Source organism: Salmo salar, chromosome 03 (assembly GCF_965601325.2).
Source record: "Salmo salar chromosome 03, fSalSal1, whole genome shotgun sequence".
In the NCBI taxonomy this organism is placed as follows: Eukaryota; Metazoa; Chordata; class Actinopteri; order Salmoniformes; family Salmonidae; genus Salmo; species Salmo salar.
In genome coordinates this window covers 74,177,131-74,186,446 of record NC_138293.1, presented here as the reverse complement: position 1 = coordinate 74,186,446, position 9,316 = coordinate 74,177,131, and the positions used below count along the sequence as shown (strand labels likewise).

The 9,316-nt window shown below is 44.6% G+C and overlaps 1 protein-coding gene and 3 non-coding genes across 4 annotated transcripts; all 4 read left to right on the top strand.

Annotated features, from left to right (window-relative positions):
• The first annotated feature begins 59 nt into the window (after positions 1-59).
• Positions 60-5,424, top strand: rpl3 (ribosomal protein L3). Its single transcript, XM_014193861.2, has 8 exons — positions 60-179; positions 848-1,040; positions 1,331-1,499; positions 1,922-2,057; positions 2,336-2,522; positions 4,168-4,526; positions 4,823-4,942; positions 5,295-5,424. The coding sequence occupies exons 1-8, from the start codon at positions 177-179 to the stop codon at positions 5,337-5,339; spliced, it is 1,212 nt and encodes a 403-aa protein (XP_014049336.1). The 5' UTR covers positions 60-176; the 3' UTR covers positions 5,340-5,424.
• LOC123741971 (small nucleolar RNA U83B) lies at positions 2,127-2,220 on the top strand. The gene has a single exon (XR_006769493.1). It is a non-coding gene; the product is annotated as a small nucleolar RNA U83B (small nucleolar RNA).
• LOC123741970 (small nucleolar RNA U83B) lies at positions 2,526-2,618 on the top strand. Its single transcript, XR_006769492.1, has one exon. It is a non-coding gene; the product is annotated as a small nucleolar RNA U83B (small nucleolar RNA).
• On the top strand, positions 5,079-5,209 carry LOC123741961 (small nucleolar RNA SNORA54). The gene has a single exon (XR_006769484.1). It is a non-coding gene; the product is annotated as a small nucleolar RNA SNORA54 (small nucleolar RNA).
• Positions 5,425-9,316: the final 3,892 nt, after the last annotated feature.

Sequence of the window (9,316 nt, the reverse complement as noted above, 5' to 3'; positions counted from 1 at the left end):
CACAAGAGTTTTTGCCTTGTTGCTCAAAATCTACAATTCTAGTGTAAGCCTTTATACAGCAGGAAGGCGGAACCATAATGCTGGTTGGCGATGTTAATCACGTGACGGGTCACGTCCTTGTATAAATACCAAACCTCCCTCTTCCGTAGGCCTCTTTCAATCGGCGCTGAGGCAAAATGGTGAGTTCGTGGTTCTTATTTGAGACTTGCGTTTTCAATCCGTTTTACATCTTCGCAATCCTTATCTGTTCCCCCTCTAAGTCAATAGGTAAGATATGTCTATCTGTAATTAGTACAGTTGTATGATGTTAGACCTTACCATAATAACATGGTCTTAGATTATTACAGAATGAATGTATGCTGTAATCGTTGGCATACTGGTAGTTTAAAATGGCTGAAACACTGAGGCCTAGCATGCTTCGTTACTAAAATCCATTTTAAATAAACATTTTGTAACGTTAGTTCACAATCAAACTTGTTTAAAACTGAGAACGTGCTAGTTAAGTTTCTACGGTTAACGGACTTTACCTTATGAGGCCTGACACCCATTAGCCCGACAACAGTAGCTAGTCGAGGTCCTCCGAACCTCTAACGTTACATGTTTATTCCAAGACTCTGTTTACATCGTCAGTTGGGATTTATTTAATGAGGTTGCTACTCCGGTTATTGATTAAACATCCAATAGGTACAAATCATTGAATATGGGAGACGATTCCCTCGACGGGCGGACAGAATGGTTGGCCTCGTGCTGTTCCTGTTCAATGTCGAGTTGTGACATACTGACTGGCGTGCGTTCATATCGTTTTGTATGCCTCATGGACAATGTGCTGAATTGCTTTGTCTTACAGTCCCACCGTAAATTTTCTGCTCCCCGCCACGGATCCTTGGGCTTTCTGCCCCGTAAGAGGAGCAGACGTCACCGTGGTAAGGTGAAGAGCTTCCCCAAGGATGACCCCAGCAAGCCAGTCCACTTGACTGCCTTCCTTGGCTACAAGGCTGGCATGACTCACATCGTGCGTGAAGTCGACAGACCTGGCTCAAGTGAGTATTTGGCTTCATGCAGTTTTGTTAGTTTAATTGACTGGGTGACTATTGTTGTGAGATTTATGAATACATAACCGAGACATATTAGGTTCGCTCTTGCAGTACTGTAGTTTGTCTTATTTTTTTCTGCCTATGATGATCCCCTCGACGGGCGGACATATTGGGTCTAACCCTTGATGAATGTCGAGCACTGAGCGCAGTCAATGAGCATTGACATTTTGCAATTTAAGTCTACTGTGGAACTCCTGTATTACAAACGTTTATACCTGACTACTATTTTCCTACAGAGGTGAACAAGAAGGAAGTGGTTGAGGCTGTGACCATTGTGGAGACTCCTCCCATGGTTGTGGTGGGTGTTGTGGGCTATGTCGAGACCCCCCGTGGCCTGCGCTCCTTCAAGACCATCTTCGCTGAGCACATCAGTGACGAGTGCAAGCGTCGTTTCTACAGGAACTGGTGAGTCATTACACACATGAAAAATAATAGACATTTACAAAAACATTTTAACTATTGGTTGAATGTAGTGTGTAATTACGTTTAGATAGACGCTTTGAAGCATGATGTTGCTCGACGTATAAAACATGTAGTGTTTTACTGAGCGAGTCTTAACATCCGGTGCCCCCACTGGTGGCAGCTCCGCTCGGGTCCCTCGTGGCCTGATGAGCTCCGGGCTCCTCTGGCCGGTGGAAAGTGCTTCTTAGAAACCGCGCCATGAGCCGAAACCCCTTCTGAAGCTGTAACTGCCCCCTTCGCCCCTGTGAAGGCTGGGCGAGCAGCTGAGTGCAGTGTTCTTCCGCTGGCCCCCTGGGGTTATGAAGGACCTGTGCCAACCCGTGTGCCTCTTCTCCCCTACCCTCGGTCACGCTGCATGCTCTCAGGTACAAGTCCAAGAAGAAGGCCTTCACAAAGTACTGTAAGAAGTGGCAGGATGACGAGGGCAAGAAGCAGCTGGAGAAGGACTTCGCCTCCATGAAGAAGTACTGCCAGGTCGTCCGCATCATCGCCCACACGCAGGTGAGTCTGAGCAGGATAGAATACGCTCCCTGCAATGCCCCGTAGTTTTAATGAATCAGATCTCCCTCTGACTGTCTGTGATGAGACCACGGAACACTGCGTCAGGCATGACGTCCGACACACATGAGGATACATTCCATGCTGCCTTCCTTCTGAGACAATGTCCCTAGAATCACATTTTAACCCAGTTTTGGGTTGAATACATAGTGTTTGTACCAGCTATACTGGTCCTTGTCCCAGGACTAGCAGGCTCACCTGCCTCTCTCCTCCCCCTCCAGATGAGGCTGCTGCCCCTGAGGCAGAAGAAGTCCCACCTGATGGAGGTGCAGCTCAATGGAGGCTCCATCTCTGACAAGGTGGACTGGGCCCGTGAGAGGCTGGAGCAGTCTATCCCCATCACCAACGTCTTCACCCAGGATGAGATGATCGACGTCATCGGTGTCACAAAGGGTCACGGATACAAAGGTTTGTGTCTGTGATGAGACCACGGAACACTGCGTCAGGCATGGCGTCCGACACGCATGAGGATACATTCCATGCTGCCTTCCTTCTGAGACCACAACCCACTAATGACCATGTAGTTAACCTCTCTAGGCTAGGCGGGACGAATTCGTCCCACCTACGTAACAGCCACTGCCAGCCTGTGGCGCGATTTTCAAAACCTTAAAAATCCTATTACTTCAATTTCTCAAACATATGACTATTTTACAGCCATTTAAAGACAAGACTCTCGTTAATCTAACCACACTGTCCGATTTCAAAAAGGCTTTACAACGAAAGCAAAACATTAGATTATGTCAGCAGAGTACCAAGCCAGAAATAATCAGACACCCATTTTTCAAGCCAGCATATGTCACCAAAACCCAGAAGACAGCTAAATGCAGCACTCACCTTTGATGATCTTCATCAGATGACAACCCTAGGACATTATGTTATACAATACATGCATGTTTTGTTCAATCAAGTTCATATTTATATCAAAAACCAGCTTTTTACATTAGCATGTGACGTTCAGAACTAGCATACCCCCCCGCAAACTTCCGGGGAATTCGCTAACATTTTACTAAATTACTCACGATAAACGTTCACAAAAAGCATAACAATTATTTTAAGAATTATAGATACAGACCTCCTCTATGCACTCGATATGTCCGATTTTAAAATAGCTTTTTGGTGAAAGCACATTTTGCAATATTCTAAGTACATAGCCCAGGCATCACGGGCTCGCTATTTAGACACCCGGCAAGTTTAGCACTCACCATAATCATATATACTATTATAAAAGTTTGATTACCTTTTGTTGTCTTCGTCAGAATGCACACCCAGGACTGCTACTTAAATAACAAATGTTGGTTTGGTCCAAAATAATCCATCGTTATATCCGAATAGCGGCGTTTTGTTCGTGCGTTCCAGACACTATCAGAAATAGTAAAGAAGTGTCGCGCGCATGGCGCAATTCGTGACAATAAAATTCTAAGTATTCCATTACTGTACTTCGAAGCATGTCAACCGCTGTTTAAAATCAATTTTTACGACATTTTTCTCGTAGAAAAGCGATAATATTCCGACAGGGAATCTCCTTTTCGGCAAACAGAGGAAAAAATCCCAAAGGCGGGGGCGGTCGGGGTCACGAGCATAAGCCCAGTGTCCCTTGATCGGCCACTTGAGAAAGGCGATAATGTGTTTCAGCCTGGGGCTGGAATGACGACATTCTGTTTTTTCCCGGGCTCTGAGCGCCTATGGACGACGTGGGAAGTGTCACGTTAGAGCAGAGATCCTTAGTAAATGATAGAGATGGAAAAGAAGTTCAAGAAATGGTCAGACAGGCCACTTCCTGTAAAGGAATCTCTCAGGTTTTGACCTGCCATTTGAGTTCTGTTATACTCACAGACACCATTCAAACAGTTTTAGAAAATTTTGGGTGTTTTCTATCCATATGTAATAAGTATATGCATATTCTAGTTACTGGGTAGGAGTGGTAACCAGATTAAATCGGGTATGTTTTTTTATCCAGCCGTGTCAATACTGCCCCCTATCCTAAACAGGTTAACCAAGCTTCAGTTATTCATGCCAAGTCCTCAGGTACTAAACATTGAAATTTCCCCGTTAGGTGTCACCAGCCGTTGGCACACAAAGAAGCTCCCCCGTAAGACCCATCGTGGTCTGCGTAAGGTGGCCTGTATCGGTGCCTGGCATCCCTCCCGTGTGGCCTTCTCTGTGGCCCGCGCTGGTCAGAAGGGCTACCACCACCGCACAGAGATCAACAAGAAGATCTACAAGATAGGCCAGGGCTACCACACCAAGGACGGCAAGCTGGTGAAGAACAACGCTGCCACTGAGTACGATCTGTCCAACAAGAGCATCACCCCTTTGGGAGGCTTCGTCCACTACGGAGAGGTGACCAATGACTTTGTCATGCTGAAGGGCTGCACGATTGGAGTCAAGAAGAGGGTGCTAACCCTGCGCAAGGTGAGGAACAAGGCAATTCCGTCTTATACACGTTTATTCCAATGCATTGTCAGTTGGGATTTAGGTACTTATAAGTTGGATAAACTGAATAGGTAGATATTTAATATGGGTAGTTCCCTCCCTGGGCCGACTGAAGGAATGGCTGTGTGCTGTCCTTGTTGCATGTATAGTTCTGATGTATACTGACTCTACGGCATTTGTTTCATACCAGATGGACAACGCACTTAATATTGTTGCCTTGTATGTCCTGTTAAAGGAATTAATCTTAAATAATAATAAAAAACTTCTGTTTTCAGTCTCTGTTGGTGCAGTCGAGCCGTCGCGCCACGGAGAAGATCGACCTGAAGTTCATCGACACCACCTCCAAGTTTGGCCACGGCCGCTTCCAGACAGTGGAGGAAAAGAAGGCGTTCATGGTGCGTTCAGTTTCCATGACATTCACTTGTCTCTTCCCTTGTCTTCCCTCTGTTTCACAAGTCCCCTGCATCTATGTAGTGGACCCACCCTAATTCACATACAACCGGCATTGCAGCTCAGTCCCCTATGCCCGTAGTGCACTTATCGTAACCTGGTTCACTCTTGGTATGAATTTGGGTTCCATTCAGGTGCTAGATCAAACTTCAGTGAGGCAGGGGAGCGGCGTCATTTTTTTGCTGTTCCCTGTTCACTCTCTGGGAACATCACCCCTGGAGCCACAGATGGCCTAGAGGTTGCTTATTAAACTCTGTATATGCATCGTCACTGACCACTTGTCCTTTCTGTCTACAGGGACCACTCAAGAAGGACCGCATTGCCAAGGAAGAGACGGCCTAAATGCCGTGTCCTCTAGCTCTGTCTGGTGGTATGAGTCCTCATACTGCACTGCGGAGTTGTTTAATAATAAAACAAGTGAAAACTCCTTTCTCGTTTCTTAAACTTTAATCTGAGACCTAACTGGGCCCAGCAAGTTGAGTTTTTGTTAAACAAAAAATGGATGGTTATTTGCTACATGTGGCTTGATCAAATTAAGTTGAGTCCTGATAAGTAGGACTGTTGACGGCCCAGCGGTTTTCAGGGAGAAATTCAGCTAGCTTATTGTTTTGTGACAGTGGTGTAGATACTGTTTGTACCACTTAACCCGCTGTGATATTGTCTGACACTGGTGTACAAAGACTCAAACTGAATAGATGCGTAGAACAGATCTACCCCTTAGACTTGCTTCGATGAGTGCCTCTAACTACATTTCTATGAATTTGGTCGGGTAAGTTAAATAATGCAGTTTCAATTTAAGGTGCTGTTCATGAGTATTACACAGCCAATTTTGGCTGTGCATACTGCCTGTTGACGATCTGCCCCCATGGGCAACAATGGTTCCACATCTTGCCACCAATTTTGTAAACCTTTTCAGTATTTGTCACTGAAGGGGTAATCTGCTTTAATGCACAATCTAGTCATGGGCTCTATGCGGTTGCACATGTTGGCAGTAAACTTGTCAAGGTCAACATGGCTCATGAAATAAGCTGACTTCAAAAGGACTGCTTGTTCAGTGTAGCGGTTGCCTACCTTGGAGCTGAAGGGTGTTGATGCGTTTGGGCAGTACTGGTGGCCTTGTACCGCTGCCTGTCAGCATATTGGACTGCTGCAGATGACAGCTCAGTGAATAATGAAAACAGCAGATGTGGTTAATTAGTACAGTTCCAAGGCTAATAGATGGGTTGTGAATCTCATGACAACCTGCATAGTTACACGGCAAGGGTACGTGTTGTATAAATGCTCTCCGCTAAAATCATTTTTGTGCTTTGGGTGCGTAGTGGGAATTTGGTCAGGGTAACAGATCCTGGCACTTGTTCCATCAACACATGTTCCTCTTGAGAAAGTGACTGGACTATTGTGATATGGCCCACAGCTGCAGGCTGTCCAGATTTTCACGGGAAAGAACACTGCGGTCCCGAGTGCACTAATCAGGGTGATGTTATGTCTGTAGACGATAAAGTCCTTGTCAGTTTTAGACCATTATTGATTTACATGAATGTGAAAGTATACAGCCACATGTCTTTTTAAATGCAAGTAATTTTCCATTCAGCCAACAGTGGCTATACAGTGTACAAAACATTAAGAACACCGTTCTAATATTGAGTTGCGCTCCCTTTTGCCCTCAACAGCCTCAATTTGTTCGGTCATGGCCCATGTTGACTCCTGTGCTTCCCACGTGTCACGTTTTTATTTTTTTTTACTAGGCAAGTCCGTTAAGAAAAAAGTTCTTATTTAAAATGACAGCATACCAAAAGGCCTCCTGTAGGGACGGGCTGGGATTAAAATATAAAATAAAAAATATAGGACAAAACACATCACGACAAGAGACACTACAACAAAGACCCAAGACAACATAACATGGCAGCAACACATGACAACACAGCATGGCAGCAGGACAACATGGTACAAATATTATTGGGCACAGACAACAGCACAAAGGGCAAGAAGGTAGAGACAACAATACATCACGGGAAGCAGCCGCTGCTGTCAGTAAGAGTGTCCATGATTGAGTCTTGCTGCTCGTTCCACTCGCTAGCTGCAGCGAACTGAAAAGACTAGCGACCCAGGAATGTTTCTGCTTGTGGCAACTTTAGCACAATGTCACTGGCGAAACGGGTGTTGTATGTGGAGGATGAGGGCTGCAGTAGATACCTCGGATAGGGGGGAGTGAGGCCTAAGATGGTTTTATAAATAAGCATCAACCAATGGGTCTTGCGACAGGTATAAAGAGATGACCCGTTTCAAAGGTACTTAAATATTTTGTCGTGCCCGTTCACCATCTGAATGGCACACATACACAATCCATGTCTCAAGGCTTAAAAATCATTCTTTAACCCGTCTCCTCCCCTTCATCTACACTGATTGAAGTGGATTTCACAAGTTACATCAATAAGGGAGCATAGCTTTCACCTGGTTAGTCTGTCATGGTAAGAGCAGGTGTACCTAATGTTTTGTACACTCTGTGTATGTCCATGTGTTCTACCCATATTTGGCTTCAGTCAGGGCTCACCTACCTCTGTACAGCAATTAAGCCTTCCACTCTGACTCATCTCAAAAGTGCTTTCACCTCCACTTCAGCAGGTAATGAGGAGGACCCTGAGGGCCTCGCACTCCATTTAGACGTCCCTCACATCTCCCGCTAGACACATCTCTGCATAATATTCTGCACCCTTTGCAAAAAATTGGATTTTCAGAAGGATTTTCAAGGTCCTTATTTCCTATTAACGTAAAGATGTCCTCTAGTGATTTTTTAACTTTTCCCAAGTATAAAGACAGTAAAGTACACACACTAAAGGGTAAACAAATATGTTTTTATTAAAATAGTGTTTTTTAGACACAACTGCAAACTACAAGGAGGGCATTCAAGGAGTTGGTTTGATGGGAAGTCCATTGGCCTTCCCCTTGCTCGAGGAACAATAGAAGAGCAATAGAGAACACCCCCACTTGTGCCATGTCAGACTTACCTGGACCACCTATTGAGATGTGCCTTTTGTTAAGTAAATCAGGTGTTCAATGAGGTGAGAATGAGACTGGAGTGCTACTTTAAGTCTTTGGAGCATTGTTCACATAATAGCACATTTCAGTTTTTCAAAAATTTCCCCAATGGAAGCATTTCTCGTCGTTGACGTCCAAGGAGGGGAAACAAATCCCAAAGAATGTGATATGAACATGATGCATCCACTGAAACAAGTGATACAGTGTCTGGTATGACTGTTAGTGAGAAAGACAGAGAGGCAGAGCAGTATGTCATTGTATCTCGAGGGAGAGTCATGGAGATGGCCTGTGTTATGTAATAATAACCTCCAGAGGCACTGACCCTCACTGCAGCGCAAGCACAGATATGTCCAGTCCCAACACCTACAGCGCTCTTATACATAATATCACATTTTCTCCAAATCAGCCAGTAACACTGTAAAATACAGAACTAATTACTCCCTGCCTTTCTAATGGAGGTGAGGTCAACTGTTCAGGTAATGGCCTCTTTCTGGAAGAATCTCTCCATCTGCTCCGTAGTACCTTTTCAGGGCTTTATCAAATATGAAACAGCACATTTCTGCCTCTGCTATTCTTTTTTTTTTTACCCCTTTTTCTACCCAATTTCGTTGTATCCAATTGGTACAGTGGCTTGCGAAAGTATTCACCCCCTTAGCATTTTTCCTATTTTGTTGCCTTGCAACATTTAATTAAAATTGTTTTTTTTTGTGGGTTTATATCATTTGATATGCACAACATGCCTACCACTTTGAAGATGCAAAATATTTTTTATTGTGAAACAAACAAGAAATAAGACAAAAAAAAATAGAAAACTTGAGCGTGCATAACTATTCACCCCCCCCCCCCAAAGTTAATACTTTGTAGAGCCACCTTTTGCAGCAATTACAGCTGCAAGTCTCTTGAGGTATGTCTCTATCAGCTTGGCACATCTAGCCACTGGGATTTTTGCCCGTTCTTCAAGGCAAAACTGCTCCAGCTCCTTCAAGTTGGATGGGTTCCGCTGGTGTACTGCAATCTTTAAGTCTTACCACAGATTCTCAATTGGATTGAGGTCTGGGCTTTGACTAGGCCATTCCAAGACATTTACATGTTTCCCCTTAAACCACTCAAGTGTTGCATTAGCAGTATGCTTAGGGTCATTGTGCTGCTGAAAGGTGAACCTCTGTCCCAATCTCAATTCTCTGGAAGACTGAAACCAGAATGCCAAGAATGTCCTTGTATTTAGCGCCATCCATCATTCCTTCAATTCTGACCAGTTTCCCAGTCCCTGCCAATGAAAAACA